Below are 17,215 nucleotides of genomic sequence, written 5' to 3' on the forward strand. Positions count from 1 at the left end.
CAGGCAAGACAGCAATCTCATACTTGTATCTCAGCTATAGCTGAATAAACAGAAGAATACACTATTAAGAGTTCAATTTGTAGTTCAAATAAACGCTTACAAAAAGAAAAAATAAAAAGAACAGGTATCATGACTGCTTTGAGACAAGCATGCTGTCAAGCAGTTAGCATGTCTGTCCAAAATAATGAAGTCGATATGTACAGAGTACTCGATTGACACCAACAAGGACAAAGGAGGTAATTTATCCCTGGTGAATGGTAGAAAAGATGGTAGTTTCTAAGCTGGTTTGATGGTGGTGTATAATTATACTTGTGAAGAACCCAGCTATTTGTTCAGGTGTTCCTTGAAGTTAGGGCATCAAAAACTCTTATGCTGAAATTAGAATCCAGGACTGCATCAAATTCTTGTCAGCTGAAGTGTGGCCTTTCTTAATATGTCATCGATGCCAAACATGCATTTCTTTGGAATCAAACTGGGATTCTGCATTCTACTCAAATTTAAATTTGATCTTATACATATCTTGAGACTTGAAATTTATGACATTGCCCAAATCTTAACCAATTCAAACTGCATAACTGTGTCAAAGTTTTATGAAGTAGTCAAGATTAACTGTTAATTTTTTTTTAATGATGAATAAGTTATCATCATCATCATCAAATTCCTGCCATGTACCATCAAGGGGTGTACAGGATATGATAGTACAACATGAAAAAAACTACATCATTACGAACTTCCTATCTACAATTTTCCTCCAAATCAGTCTGTTACTTGTCAAAACTCCAACATTATCAGATCTTATATTTCTATCGTCTAAGGCACTTTGTACCATATCAATCCACCTATATCTTGGTCTTCTTCTGGGTTGTTTTGCTGCCAACCTGGCAGAGAACACTTGTTTTGGCAATCTTTCCTCACCCATTCTGTTTAAGTGACCATACCACCTGAGATTAGCTCTGCTAACGCATTCCTGGATGCTGACAATGTCAAGTTCTTTCCTAATATCCTCGTTTTTAATATGATATTGCCATCGATGCCATCTGTTTACGCCTGTAATCTTTCTCAGGACTCTCATATCTGCGATCTCTAGTCTTTGGTCAAGTGTTTTACTTCTGACCCAGCTCTCAGATCCATAAGTTAAAACTGGTTTGAACACTGTCTTGTATACAGCTAACTTAGTGTACCAACTAATTTCTCTCTTATTCCATATGAATTTATTCAATTGACTTCCCACCATACCAGCTTTGCTTATTCTGTTGTCTATTTCTATATTTAATTTAACATCTTCAGTAAAAATTGTGCCTAAGTAGCTGAAATGTTTTACTTGTTCCACAGGTTCTCCATTCACAACACAGTTGACATTTTCAATGATTCTGCCTATTTTCATTGTCTTTGTCTTTTTATTGCTGATCTTCATACCATATCTTTTACAACAGTTATTCGATTTAGTCAGAGAATCTTGCAGACTTGTAGCGTATATATTTAGAAGTATAACATCATCTGCATAAAGCAAAGAGCTGACATTAACATCTCCAATCTTGATATCATGTTTAATACCACTTTCCTTCATAATGTGATCCATATAGATAATGAATAACAGAGGGGATAATGTACATCCTTGTCTCACACCAGATTTAACATTAAACCAACTTCCTGTACTTCCTTCAATTCTAACTACTAACTTACAACTCAAATAAAGACTAAGTATAGCTCAATATAATGCCCCATTGACACCATATAACTGCAGCGTATTTGAATAGCTTCTCTCTTGGCACCTTGTCATATGCCTTTTCCAAATCAACAAAACTTAAATACAGATCTTTGTCATATTCCCATGCTTTCTCGACTGTTTGTTGTAAAGTGAAGATCTGATCCTGACAGCCTCTATTAGGCCAGAATCCAGCTTGTTCTTCACCCAGCTTTTCTTCCACAATTCTTCTCAACCGTTTCTCAAGTGTACTTACATAGACCTTGCCAGGAACACTCAGTAGGGAAATACCTCTGTAATTCTCACATTCAGTTTTATTTCCCTTTTTATATATGGGTTCTATGAGAGCTCTACTCCAATCATCGGGAATTGGTCCCTCTGTCCAGGCTTTCTGGACTATGCAGTGCAGCCACTGTAAGACTCTTATACCACCATACTTCAGCATTTCTGGTCGAATATCATCTACTCCAGCTGCCTTTCCACCTTTCAAGCCTTTGATGGCTTTTTCTACTTCAAGTATGGTATGTATTCCTGTCTGCATGCCTGGTCAGTGTTTTTTTACCACTGTGCTGTCATCACTGCTTGTTTCATTTAGCAGTTTTTCAAAGTAATTACTCCATACTTCAAGGATATCTTTTTCTCCTGTTTTCATGTCACCTTTATCGTCTCTAACTCCTTTTACAGCACTCTTTCCTCCATTTTTAAGCTTCTTCAACAACCTCCAGAATATCTTACCACCTTCTTGATATTTATTTTCTATATTCTTGGCAAAGTCCTCCCATGACTTTTGTTTAGCTAGTTTTACACAGTGTTTAGCATTCTTGCATTTGTCTCTATATTCTCTAAGAGCACAAGGTGACTTATTTGACAGGAACTTTTTATATGCTTTCTTCTTTTCCTTCACTGCCTCTTTAACTTCCTGTGTCCACCAGGGAGTTCTGATTTTTTTATCCTTGCAGACAACCTCACCACATGCCTCTCTGGCAGAATCAATCAATGTTTTCTTCAGCGTTTGTCACTGCATCTCCAAGGTTTGGTTGCTGTTCTCGAACTCTTTCCTTTTTTCTTCAATAATCTTTGTGTATTTTAGTCTACAGTTCATATCTGAGAGCTGCTCAACTTTTATTCACTTTAAAACTTTCTTACATGTTATTCTTTTCAATATGAAATTCAATTTTATCCTGCTCAAGACTAAATAGCGATCACTTCCAATTTCAAATCCTCTGTACACTCTGGTGTCCTGCACCAGGGAGAAAACATCACTATCAACTATAACATAGTCAGTGAGACTTTTCTTATTCCTAGCCTCTCTCCATGTGAATTTGTGCACATTTTTATGTTGGAACATGGTGTTAGTAATAACCAGTCCATGTCCTGAGCAGGAATCTAACAGATATTTGCCATTATTATTAGCTTTGCTCTTTTCTCCAAATTTTCCCAAAATATTTTTGTATGTCTCACAATCATTTCCTACTCTGCAATTTATATCCCCAACAAGGACTAACTTTTCCTTTTTTTTCATTGTGTCAGTTGCTTTTTCTAAAGCTTCAAAAAATTCCTCCACTTCTACCTTAGTAGAACCTTTGTGGGACCATAGACACAAATAAGTCTCATTGTCCAGTTCCCCATTCTCATATTTGCCCACATTTCAAGAAGATTAGCCTCGTATTTTGTGTTGAATACTATGGCTACTCCTTCTTTTCCTTGATTGTCATTGCCTGAATATAACATTTTGTATTTATTGCTCAGAAAGATCTCACCAGTTTTGGTCTTTTTTGTTTCATTCACCCCTATTATGTCGATCTGGTACTTATCTAATTCCTCAGCTAGCTCCACTTCTTTGCCATTCAGGCTTCTTACGTTGATAGTACCGATCTTTAACTCTGGTGATGTTGAGTTGGGGTTTGTTTTCAGATTTGTTCCAGTAGCTGACTTTTCGCTGTTCACCCTGGTTCCCTGGTGAAAACAACGGGGGCCTTGTTTAACCGTGCGACGCCCCAGCCGGCATGAAATTTTGTCATGTTGTACCATCATTTTTAATTTTGGTTTAACCAATAAGAATACAATTTGGTCATCTAAATCCCAAATTGCCAGCCCATCCTCATTCGGTCAGTATCCAAGTAGATTCCCAACAGGGTGCACCATGAGAAGGTGAGGATTGGACATTAGGTCAGAAGCCCTGGTCGGTTCTCCACATTCCTTTAAAGGCTATGTGGAGGTCTCCTCTCTGTTATACAGCTTTGACCCTTAAGCACCCCTGAATAAGTTATAAGTTATATGAATTAACTTATATGAATAAGTTATGTAACCTTTTATTTGAATTGCAAAAGCTAACCATTGTTTTCCTTTGACCTCTAATTGTGTATTCTCCTCTTTACTCAGCTATGATCAAGACATTAGCTAGCAAGCAGTTCTACACGACTCATATTTTGAATGTTTTCAACTGATCTTCTCTCCTTAATGATGTTCTTGTAACGAAGATGAAATATATTAATTTAAAAATTCCATTTTTCTGTACACGTGTTAACAATTATTAAAAACAGAGTGTGTTTACTACATATTTTTTTAAATATTTAATTGTTAGGGAAACTAGGTGTATATCTCAGTGGTTGGTTGCACAAAGTGTGAACGAGTGCTTTAATTAAGTGACCCAGGAAATGAAGACTAGTTTGCCAAGAAAGAAAGTTGTAAACTATGAAAATGCAGTTGTGTGTGTGTGTGGGTTGAATATTCAACTCATCAGCCTATTGTCAGCTGTCATGCATACAAATAATACCTGGTGCATCAGAAATAAAAGGTGATAAGTTTTAGCATTAATCAATGTAATGAAACCAAAAAATATAGTCATAAGTGAGACCTGACTGATGAAAGGCTGATAATGTAATAGGAATAGAATGTGATGGATTGACAGTTTATTCTGGGAAGACAAATAAGAAGGGTAGGTAAGTGTTATCAACTGCAGAGGAATTAAATCCAGTCAGAGTAAAAATCTCCAGCAATGGTAATTGTAACATCAGTAACAGCCCAGGAAATGGATTTGAGGCTCTTTGGTATTAGAAGTTAACAGTACAAGATACACAATTGGATGCTGATACAGACCAGGATCATCTGAAGAGGATTGTGAACTACATAGAAAGATAAAATCTGATGGATAAAGGATATATGGCTATTATCATTATTTATTTCAGTCATGGATATATAGACTAGAGAGAGAAGAATCCATGCAAGGTGAGGGAAAATTAATTTATAGAATTACACAGGTGATACTATGGGTGTGTAATTGACTGAGTTGTTTAGTTGGTATAACATTGTATTTTTTTTTCTTTAAGTACAATAGTGTCGGTATAGCACTGCATGATAGTACAAATGGTAGCCACGAAATCTTGATTGGATGATTTGAATTTATGTGATTTTGTGCAGTGCAGTGTTTGTGAGATGTATTCACTGCAAAAATTAAAGGCCTTATGGAAGGAGAGTGAAACATTTGAATGAACTTGTATTAAGTGTTTCAACAGTAAGTGCCAGTTAGGTTGCGAGAACGAAGTGACTGTTAGTAGAGCAGATAGTGTCAGTGGTAAATGATGATGTCAAAATTAATATTGAACATGTGTCAGTAGAAATACAGGAGAAGTAGACATAAATAATGAAATAATGCATTTAAATATTATCTTTCACAGGACAAAGTGTGAAATCAAAAAGTTGCAGAAGCACCAAGAGATCAGCAGGGATGATAAGAAAAAGTTGCAAATAGTTCAAGGTAAAAATTGAGATCAGGTCAACAAATGAGAAAAACATGATAAGGAGATATTATGTGTGGGGACTCATTGATCAAAGAAGTACTCAATGAAATTATAACAAAATCATGTTTCCCTGGCACAAAAATTAATGATGTTAGTCATGCCATCTGGATGCATAAAGGTGAGGCAAAAGAACTAACTGTCTTGGTTGGCAGTTGCAAGTGATAGAAATGAATTGAGGAGGATTGCATTATGGCAAACAAATCAATAAACAGGTTGTGCAGAAGGAATAATGTAGAGTTTGTGGACCTATAGCCTGTGTTTTTGTATAAAACTAACAAATTGCATCTAAATGGTTTTGGTGTTGGGTGTCTAGAGAGAACTTTGTTCACCGAGCATGCTGAAATGCAAATTCAGGAAAACTTAAGCAATTAGGGAAGAGGCAGATGAATGTGTGTGTGAAGGCACCAGTGAGGTGAGTGAGTGTGAGAATGATCAGCAAGTGCAGAATCTACTACCCTATTGACTACCTGAATTGACTACCCTATTTAATAGGGTAGTCAATTCAGGAAGTAAAGGTAGTTGGGGGCCACCTAAAGGGATGCTGTAGTTTCTATATACCAATGCTAGAAATATCAGGTACAAGAGGGAGGAGTTTTGGTACTGGTTAATGCTACCTTGCCAAAAGTTATAGGCATTAGTGAGACTTGGACAACAGCAGATGATGTAGTCACAGGGAATTTAGTATTTTCAAGGAAGATAGGATGGGGGAGGAGAACTGCTGATAATAGCTGATGAATTGCAGCCAAAAAGAATAGGAGATAGGCAGGATGGTGGCTGTTCATTTGAAGCAGTCTGGTGAGATCAAGGCCATTAAGACAAAATATACTGTTGTTGCTGCTGTTGGCCAGGGAGTTTCAGGGATGATCTGGAAAGCAATGCATTGGAAAATTAGTACAATGAGTGCAGGTCAGGTGATTATTATAGGGGACTTCAACAGTGGAGATATAGACTAAAGGCAGCATATGATGGGGGGGGGGGGGCCTTGATGTGCAAGAGTAGTAAACCTGGTCATAGAATCAAAAGAGCTATCCATAATTAAGGTGACCACATTACCTCCATTTGGGGAAAGTGACGATGCAGTCTTGACTTGTGAGATATGATTTAATATAGCTTCCTCTAGAAGCTATATTAAATTGTATACCTAAGATAATGAGGGTTAATCAGGTAGGAGTTCATGGATGAGTAATATCATTAAGAATGAGCTTCGGAAAAATAAGTCAGTCAAGAAAGGTGACCAGTATGGTAATGAAGGCAAAATCATATTACAAGAAGAAACTAGCCGAGCACTCCAAAGGAAATCCCAAAGAGTTCTTTCACTATGTGGCAAGTAAGAGGAAGAATAACCTTAATAAGTTATGATGGTCACATCATAATTTATTAAGATGTGGAGTGCTTGCAGGATGATTTATATAGGCTGTAGGTATGGACAAAAGATAATGGGTGTCATTTTAATGTGGAGATATCTAAAGTTGTGCATTTTGGAATAAATAGATTACAAGCTGTGTACCGCATTGATAGAACTGTACTCCAGGAAATAGATGAAGCTAGGGATTTAGGGGTTTTTGGTAGACAGAGTTGAATATAGCTTCCTCTAGAAGGCTTAGAGGACATATTACTAAGGTTTCATATGTTGTTTAATAGAAATTGATAATGTATTTGTTAATAAATAAAATCATTTACTTAGTATCCTATATTTTGCCAAAGTCAAATTGGTATTATCATCAGGGATTAATATACTTGTGTTAGACACCTGCATGCAGGCACACTTCAGTAATAAACAAGAAAAACTGGAGAGATGCAGGAAGACCTAAAGTCTTACAATTATGCCACCTATTGGCTTTGGTTAGGTGTTCTTGGTTGTTGGGCTTGACTTCCAGATGAGGGTTTCCCATATGAGGGAGAGAGTCTGATACAACCATATTTGTTTAGGTTGGGATAGTTGGTGAGGGCTGCAGCTCTCAACTTAGCCAACCTTTTTCTGGAATGCCTTGAAGAAAAAATTTTCATGCTCGAACCTACACCAAAAATTAGGCTAAGATATGTAGATGATGTCTTTGCAGTCTGGAGTCATGCTGAACAAGAACTATACTCATTTCTAGATAAGATCAATAATTTTCATCCTCGCATCAAATTCACACTAGAAAAAGAATCATCACAAGATATTTCCTTTCTTGATTTACACATCCAAAGAATCTTTAAACCAAGAATTGGAAATCATCAAAAATACAGCCATACTAAATGGATACAATCCAAAAACAACTCAAAAAATCATCAGTCACTTACCTATTCATCAGCCTAGACAAGAACAAGCCTGTAGGACTCCCATACCGTATGTCAAAGGCATCTCTGAACCTCTGTCAAAAATTATGAAGAAATACAAACTTGCTGCTACCTACAAATCAATTAACCAGATCTACAGTATTTGCTACCTTCCTTCTAAAGACAAACTCTCACCTTTGATGCTACTTGGCATTTGCAAAGTTCCATATTCTTGTAAGATGTCTTACTACAGACAGACATGAAGGTCTATTGGTAAATGCATCTCTGAACATCAAGATCATATCCGTCTTATCAAACTCCACAAATCTGGCCTCACACAACAGAGTTGAAAATCCAAACCATACGATCCAATGGGAAAACACTAAATTTCTACATAGATCCTTATATAAACATAAGCATTTATGGAAGCCTTATGTCACAGATCCAATTTAAACCATAATGACGTTCTTATTATCTCTAACGTCTGGTAAATTGTCATCCTCAATTGTATAAAATAAATTTATGTATGTTATTTTATTTTATTTTAATTTAATTCTATTACATGCTACTGCATGCATGGCAGGATTCCATTGTAAGCATGTGTTCTAACTATGTTATTCCTAGTATTGTTTAGTTCCTAAGATATACTTAGGACTAAATATTTACTTATTAAAAATTTAATTACTTTGGTTTATGTGTGAAATGTTTAGCTATGAATACTCCACAGGTTTCACTGTATAATAGATTTGTGATATTTTTAAATGTCCTTGACATCTTCACTATGTAGCAAAATGTCACATGAGTAATAAATTTCCTGTACACCTGGTTTCTTCATACGTACGTATGGTGTTTTTTCTTAATTTACGGATGAAAGAAACTTATTAAGGACATCGTCCACTTTATTCCCACATTCTTTAAAATATGTGCTAACCTTAACATTCTTTGTAGAGTACTAATCTTACACATGGACGTATCCAAAAGTAACTTGTTTTGGATAGAAACAGATTTCCTGTATTCCAGAACATTCAAATAAGACAGTATCTAAGTGTTTTTTTTTTTTTTTTCACTTCATTATATGAAAATTACTGTAGTCATAGTCCAAAAGCAATAGTCATATTTCTGTAACAAAGATTTATATTATTTATTTAAATTAAGGGGATATTAAATCCCACATTGTTTTAAAACCGAATTAGAAACTCAAAGATTGGAATCAGAGAGTTTCATGCCGAATATAGTATAATAAACTATAGAAGTATTGGGGACTACTAGCGTGAGCAAATGCGCATAGTCCTAGTACGTAGTACAAACTCGGGCAGCTCATAGCAAAGGTGGCAAAGTTCTGATCACTATTCTTGGTATTTTCCATAATGTAAAAACACATTTCCTAAGAAATGTATGCTGTTATTACATTATGGTGGGAGGTCACTACCCAGACCGGTTTCAGCCTTTATTGAGGTTTCATCAGTGAGTAGCTAGACCAAATTAATACCAAAGGGTATAGTGAAAAGAACTTATATACCCTGCTATACGAGTTGTCAAAAAGGTGCACCCATTAAGTTACTTAAATATAAAGAGCCAATCGGCTTCATTTCGGCGATATAAATATTATTTACATTAAGGAGGATTATTTAAACAATGTGGGATTTAATATCCCCTTAATTTAAATAATGTTTATATCACCGAAATGAAGCTGATTGGCTCTTTATATTTAAGTAATTTATATTGTTTATTTGTGTATTTTTCAGTTGTCTTAAATCTTGGGGGAATTAAACCAAAGGACAATAAAGATTCCAAGTAAGTACTCTTATGTATTGCAAAAAAATATATAAATAAATGTTGGAAGAAATATTGTATCTGTCCTCTGAATATTTCATGGAAGAAAATATAGAAATGGTTTGATTTTTAGTGGAACCTGTGGCATAGTAATTGAATAATAAAGTAACACGTAAAAACCACAGTGATATCTTTAATTAGTAAAAGGATATTTCGTACTAAAATTAATAGTACATCTTCAGTGTCTGTAACAGTAATAGGAATGGAATACAAGCAAAACGTTCGGTGGATCACCTATTAAAATATAATTGTTACTGTGTGCTAGGAAATAATAGAAATAACAAATTTAATCTATTAAGATATATGGTTTTTTACATAAGATAAAAGTCTCCCAGATCTTTGAGAGAGAGAGAGACATAGTCATTTCTATTTAAATTCGGTCGGTGTAAGATAGTTTCACAACTTTCTTTGAATAAGCGTTCATATTTGAATCTGCATCTATGGAGGAAAACTGCTTTATCCCACTGGACACTGTGAGTAGAGTCAATATTGTGCTGTGCCAGACCAGATTTCAGAGGTTTGTTATAATCAATATAATATTGATGTTCTTTTATTCTTTTTTCCAAAGAACAACCAGTTTGCCCAAAATAAAGGACATCACATTCGCAAGGTATTTGGTAAATGCCAGCCAAAGATAGAGAAGACAGTTTATCCTTTGTAGAAGGTAATAAAGAAGAAATTTTGTTGATAGGAATATATGTTGGAATCAATTGATACTTTTTCAGAATTCTACCTATAGGTTCTGAGAATGTACGGAATAGGAACTCTGCAGACTGTTGAAGAAACTGTAGGTGTTGGAACATAAGAGTCAAGTATCTGTTGGATTTGATTGGAGTTATAATCATTTGATTCCATTAACTTTTTAATGATGGAAAGTTCTTGTTGTAAGATTATTGGGGAAGAGCAAAGTTTATGTGCTCTATGAATTAGAGATTTAAGAATGTTAAATTTTTGAGACGTGGTGCGTAGACCTTTTGTGAATGTATCTGCCAGTAAATGTGGGTTTTCGAAAGATGCTTGTAGATAAGGTACTAGAAGATGTTCTAGTAAGGAGGATGTCCAAAAATGGTAAAGCACCAGAGTTTTATTTTTCCATAGTGAATTGGTTTGAATATTTGACTTTTCTCTTTCAGAACATTGCTTTTGACTGATAAGTTTATTGGTGAATTCATTTTTTCTAGAAACAGGTTAAGGCAGAAGAATCTGTTTCTTTTATTGAAGGTGATTTTTGAGGCATCTATATACAGTTCAACTTCAAACATCAAACCATCATCTTATCTCTCTTGTTTGTTTCTTCTCTCTTTCTAATTGTCCATATGCAACCAGCAAGATTATGTTATACGGTTTTGAGACCTTTTGTCTATAGTACTGATCTAAAAATAATAATAATAATCAAAATGGCTGGCTCATTTAATTTAACTGAATATAAATGGTCTACTTTTCTGATAGAAATGCATCATTATTTAATCTGTGTGGACCTGAGTCACCATTTGAATCTTTCATAATAATAATGATAACAAATATCAGTAGTTGCTGTTTCCTTGAAATGGCAACACTTGTTTTATTATTGCTTAAAATATATGAAATGGATAGCAGTATTGAAAGACGTTAACCACGTGGTATAATTGTAAATGTAAAATTTCAAAATGCTCTTTTTTCATCCTTCTCTAATGCTTTTTATTTTATATATATATATATAAAATGATCATCAAATTCCTGACATGTACCCTCAAGAGGGTGTACAGGATATGATAATACTACATGCAAAATTTACATCATTACTAACTTCCTATCTACAATTTTCCTCCAGACCAATCTGTTACCTATCAAGACACACACATCTAATTCTCTTTTTGCATCACCTTTTTTTACACAATTTCAAAATAACACAGTTTAGAAAACAGAAGCAATTCTATTTTTACATGTCATATTTTGATTTTACATGGTTCAAATGGTGCTTATTTTAAAAATTTCTGTTTGAATTAAGTTATGTTAAAAAGGGTATTTCCATTATAATTATCATTTCCTAGAATGGTACATATGTACTTAAACTTGAATTTTGGGGAGCCCCTTTGATGTTTTAAATATCAAGGATTACTCTACGCTACAGAATGTAGATAATTGTGGCAACAACAAAAAAATAAATTTTTGTAATTACGATCCCTCGAAGTTAAGCCGACAGATGATCCGTTATATTCACTTGCCGTTGGTTCCTGGAAGGGTGCTATGCTGATTTCTCAAAGTTAAATTGTTTACCAGAGGCCCGCCTATATAAAGCTGCTTGGAAGGAGTTAAGCTGTTTGCTAAACAATCGTTTCTTGTTTCCAGTTCGAAATGTTTAAAATCATTACTCATTAATTGATCCCAAAGACCATGGGCAATGAAAGGTGTAGATTTTAACACATTACCAGTGCACTGGAAGGCAAACAAAAAAAAGTTTTGTTACAAGATAAATTTTTAATGAATGGTTCCATCATTGTTTTTTTTCCAGAAGTTAAACACTATTTGATGAGGGGGGGGGGGATCTGGGATAAAAAGTCTTATTGATTATAGACAGTGCACCTGGCCATCCTGTTTTAGAACACCTGAATGTGGAATTTTGTTTTCTGCCACCTAATACAACATCCTTAATACAGCCACTAGACAAGGGTGTGATCACTACTTTCAAACTTACTACATAAGAAGAACATTCCAATACATTTTGGGTAAATTAGATAAGGATAATATACTGACAGTTATTGATGTGTGGAAGAAATTTTCTATTTTGGATTGCATCAAACTTGCTAAGTTAGCATTATCAGAATTGAAACCATCATCATCATCATCAAATTCCTGCCATGTACCCTCAAGGGGTGCAGGATATGACAGTACTACATGAAAAAATTACATCATTACTAACTTCCTATCTACAATTTTCCTCCAAATCAGTCTGTTACTTGTCAAGACTCCAACATTATCAGATCTTATATTTCTATCGTCTAAGGCACTTTGTACCGTATCAATCCACCTATATCTTGGTTTCCTTTGGGTCGTTTTGCTGCCAACCTGGCAGAGAACACTTGTTTTGCTAATCTTTCCTCGCCCATTCTGTTTAAGTGACCATACCACCTGAGATTAGTTCTGCTAACGCATTCCTGGATGCTGACAATGTCAAGTTCTTTCCTAATATCCTCATTTTTAATATGATATTGCCATTGATGCCATCTGTTCACGCCTCTAATCTTTCTCAGGACTCTCATATCTGTGGTCTCTAGTCTTTGGTCAAGTGTTTTACTTCTGACCCAGCTCTCAGCTCCATAAGTTAAAACTGGTTTGAACACAGTCTTATATACAGCTAATTTAGTGTTCCGACTAATTTCTTTCTTATTCCATATGAATTTATTCAGTTGACTTCCCACGATACCAGCTTTGCTGATTCTGTTGTCTATTTCTATATTTAGATTACCATCTTCAGTAAAAATTGTGCCTAAGTAGCTGAAATGTTTTACTTGTTCCACAGGTTCTCCATTCACAACACAGTTGACATTTTCAATGATTCTGCCTATTTTCATTGTCTTTGTCTTTTTATTGCTGACCTTCATACCATATCTATTACAACAGCTATTCAATTTAGTCAGAGAATCTTGCAGACTTGTAGCGGATTTATTTAGAAGTATAACATCATCCGCATAAAGCAAAGAGCTGACATTAACATCTCCAATTTTGATATCAGGTTTAATACCACATTCCTTCATAATGTGATCCATATAGATAATGAATAACAGAGGGGATAATGTACATCCTTGTCTCACACCAGATTTAACATTAAACTATCTTCCTGTACTTCCTTCAATTCTAACTGCTGACTCACAACTCAAATAAAGACTAAGTATTGCTTGATATAATGCCCCATTGACACCATATAACTGCAGCGTATTGAATAGCTTCTCTCTTGGCACCTTGTCATATGCCTTTTCCAAATCGACAAAACTTAAATACAGATCTTTGTTATATTCCCATGCTTTCTCGACTATTTGTCGTAAAGTGAAGATCTGATCCTGACAGCCTCTATTTGGCCTGAATCCAGCTTGTTCTTCACCAAGCTTTTCTTCCACAATTCTTCTCAACTATACTTGCATAGATCTTGCCAGGAACACTCAGTAGGGAAATACCTCTGTAATTCTCACATTCAGTTTTATTTCCCTTTTTATATATGGGTACTATGAGAGCTCTACTCCAATCATCGGAAATTCGTCCCTCTGTCCAGGCTTTCTGAACTATGAAGTGCAACCACGGTAATACTCTTATACCACCATACTTCAGCATTTCTGATCGAATATCATCTACTCCTGCTGCCTTTCCACATTTCAAGCCTTTGATGGTTTTTTCTACTTCAAGTATGGATATGTATTCCTGACTGCATGCCTGGTCAGTGTTTTTTATCACTGTGCTGTCATCACTGCTTTCATTTAGCAGTTTTTCAAAGTAATTACTCCATACTTCAAGGATATCTTTTTCTCTTGTTTTCATTTCACCTTTATCATCTCTAATTCCTTTTACAGCACTCTTTCCTCCATTCCTAAGCTTCTTCAACAACCTCCAGAATATTTTGCCACCTTCTTGATATTTATTTTCTATATTCTTGCCAAAGTCCTCCCATGACTTTTGTTTAGCTAGTTTTACACACTGTTTAGCTTTCTTACATTTGTCTCTGTATTCTGTAAGAGTAAAAGCTGACTTATTTGACAGGAACTTTTGATATGCTTTCTTCTTTTCCTTCACTGCCTCTTTAACTTCCTGTGTCCACCAGGGAGTTCTGATTTTTTTATCCTTGCACACAACCTCACCACATGCCTCTCTGGCAGAATCAATCAATGTTTCCTTCAGAGTTTGCCACTGAATCTCCAAGGTTTGATTCCTGTTCTCAAACTCTTTCATTTTCTTTTCAATAATATTTCTGTATTTTAGTCTACAGTTCACATCTGAGAGCTGCTCAACTTTTATTCGCTTTAAAACTTTCTTACATGTTATTCTTTCCAATATGAAATTCAATTTTATCCTGCTCAAGACTAAATAGTGATCACTTCCAATTTCAAATCCTCTGTACACTCTGGTGTCCTGCACCAGGGAGAAAACATCACTATCAACAATAAAAGTCAATGAGACTTTTCTTATTCCTAGCCTCTTCTCTCCATGTGAATTTGTGCACATTTTCATGTTGGAACATGATGTTAGTAATAACCAGTCCATGTCCTGCGCAGAAATCCAACAGATATTTGCCATTATTATTAGCTTTGCTCTTTTCTCCAAATTTTCCCAAAATATTTTTGTATGTCTCACAATCATTTCCTACTCTACTATTTAGATCCCCAACAAGGACCAACTTTTCCTTTTTCATTGTGTCAGTTGCTTTTTCTAAAAAATTCCTCCACTTCTACCTTAGTAGAACCTTCTGTGGGACCATAGGCACAAATAAGTCTCATTGTCCAGTTCCCCATTCTCATATTTGCCCACATTACTCTATTTGAGACTGACTGCCATTCAAGAAGATTAGCCTCGTATTTTGTGTTGAATACTATGGCTACTCCTTCTTTTCCTTGATTGTCATTGCCTGAATATAACATTTTGTATTTATTGCTCAGAAAGATCTCACCAGTTTTGGTCTTTTTTGTTTCATTCACCCCTATTATGTCGATCTGGTACTTATCTAATTCCTCAGCTAGCTCCACTTCTTTGCCATTCAGGCTTCTTACGTTGATAGTACCGATCTTTAACTCTGGTGATGTTGAGTTGGGGTTTGTTTTCAGATTTGTTCCAGTAGCTGACTTTTCGCTGTTCACCCTGGTTCCCTGGCGAAAACAACGGGAGCCTTGTTTAACCGTGCGACGCCCCAGCCGGCATGAAATTTTGTCATGTTGTACCATCATTTTTAATTTTGGTTTAACCAATAAGAATACAATTTGGTCGGCTAAATCCCAAATTGCTAGCCCATCCTCGTTCGTTCAGTATCAAAGTAGATACCCAACAGGGTGCACCATGAGAAGGTGAGGATTGGACATTAGGTCAGAAGCCCTGGTCGGTTCTCCGCATTCCTTTAAAGGCTATATGGAGGTCTCCTCTCAGTTATACAGCTTTGACCCTTAAGCACTCCAGAATTGAATTGAAACAGAATTGAAACCATTAACTTTAAATGCATGCTGGAAAGCTACTTAGCCAGAAGGTGTGAAAAAGAAAAAACCCCATACCTTTGCATACAACTGAATATCCCAATATCATCAGATTAGCACATGCAGTTGGCAGAGAAGGTTTTGATGATTTTTTTTGTCTGCAGATATTGAAGAATTGATGGCTGACAAGGCTGTAGTGATGATAAAATAATAGAAGCTGTCCTTGAGAATTTCTATGAAAAAGAAAAAAGTGATGATGATGAAGAAATTCTACACACTGCAGGAGTAATTAAAGAAGGGCTTCAAGTGTCTAGTAAATTGCAAAGTCATTTTCTTACACATAATCCAAATATCGAATGAGTTGAACAGTTTAAATGTGAACTGAAGTCCTGTATGATGCAATATGAAGAATTATACAAAGATCTAGTCAAAACAGGATCTCAATGATTAATTACAGAGTTCATGGTAAAAAAATCAACCTTCAGAATTATTGTTAAATTAGTGCTAATTTGGTTCTTTTTACTGAAGAAAATGTTTCGGCATTAGCAAGAAGGCCAAAGTGTTTCAAGTGATTTAATTCCAGTCTCACACAGAAGAATGTGGCTACTGTCAGAAAGTGATGGCAAATAAAATTTAACTAATAACCATATGTATTTGGTGTATTTGAGCCTTTTCGAATTTCTGTTTTATTAGTGACACACTATTTTCTTTAAGAAAGATACAGATGTATATACTTGAAATAAGTATTTAAAATTAAAAAAAAAAAAAAAAAAAAAAAACATTCCATTAAAATTAAATAGTTTTATTCAATGATTTTCATATATTTTGTTTGTAAATAATTTATTGTTCATATCGGGTTTTCACATCTGGAACCATTCTTCTATTTTTTCATATGCACTGTATTCTTTTTACATGTTTTTTTTCTGGAACCAATCTACCGTGTAAATGGAGAATTGGGTGTATATATAAAATCTACTCAGTTTTGGAAATTGGTTGGCAGCTGGCCTAAACTGTTTGCAGTTGCTGGAAGCTAAGTACAATTTACTGCATCTCATCTGTCTAAAATCTGCTGCTATCTCATGTTCTTAATCATCAGATTCCTAATATGCATGCCCAAGGGATGTACAAAATATTGCGATATGTCTATGAATGAGTTCACATTAGTAATAACTTCCTAACAATTTTCCCTCCAAATCAGCTTGTAATCTGAGAGGACTCCAATGTTGTGAGATCTTATATTTCATTCTTCTAAGGCGCTTCTGACTGCATCTATTCTGTCTATCCTGGCATTAAACATCTGTTTTGCTGACCTTTCCTCTCCAGTTCTGTTTATACCACTTGTGAGTAGCTCTGCTAACAAATTTCTGAATACTAATATCAGGTTACTTCCTAATGTTTTAATATGATTCTGTCATTTGATACCATCTGTTCACTCTAATTTTTCCTCAGGATTTTCATATCTGTGATTTCCA

General features: G+C 35.2%; 1 protein-coding gene across 2 annotated transcripts in view; it reads left to right on the plus strand.

The window, feature by feature from the left end:
* Positions 1–17,215, plus strand: part of kin17 (kin17 DNA and RNA binding protein) — a 155,827-nt gene that overhangs the window by 91,418 nt on the left and 47,194 nt on the right. For both annotated transcript variants that reach the window (XM_090390976.1, XM_090390977.1), the window contains exon 8: positions 9,510–9,558. In XM_090390976.1, coding sequence (XP_090247102.1) covers positions 9,510–9,558 — 49 coding nt within the window. The remainder of the gene's footprint in view (positions 1–9,509; positions 9,559–17,215) is intronic.

The sequence above is a fragment of the Typopeltis vanoorti genome, chromosome 1 (assembly GCF_054136105.1).
Source record: "Typopeltis vanoorti isolate ZY-2024b chromosome 1, IOZ_Tvanoo_1.0, whole genome shotgun sequence".
Classification (NCBI taxonomy): Eukaryota; Metazoa; Arthropoda; class Arachnida; order Uropygi; family Thelyphonidae; genus Typopeltis; species Typopeltis vanoorti.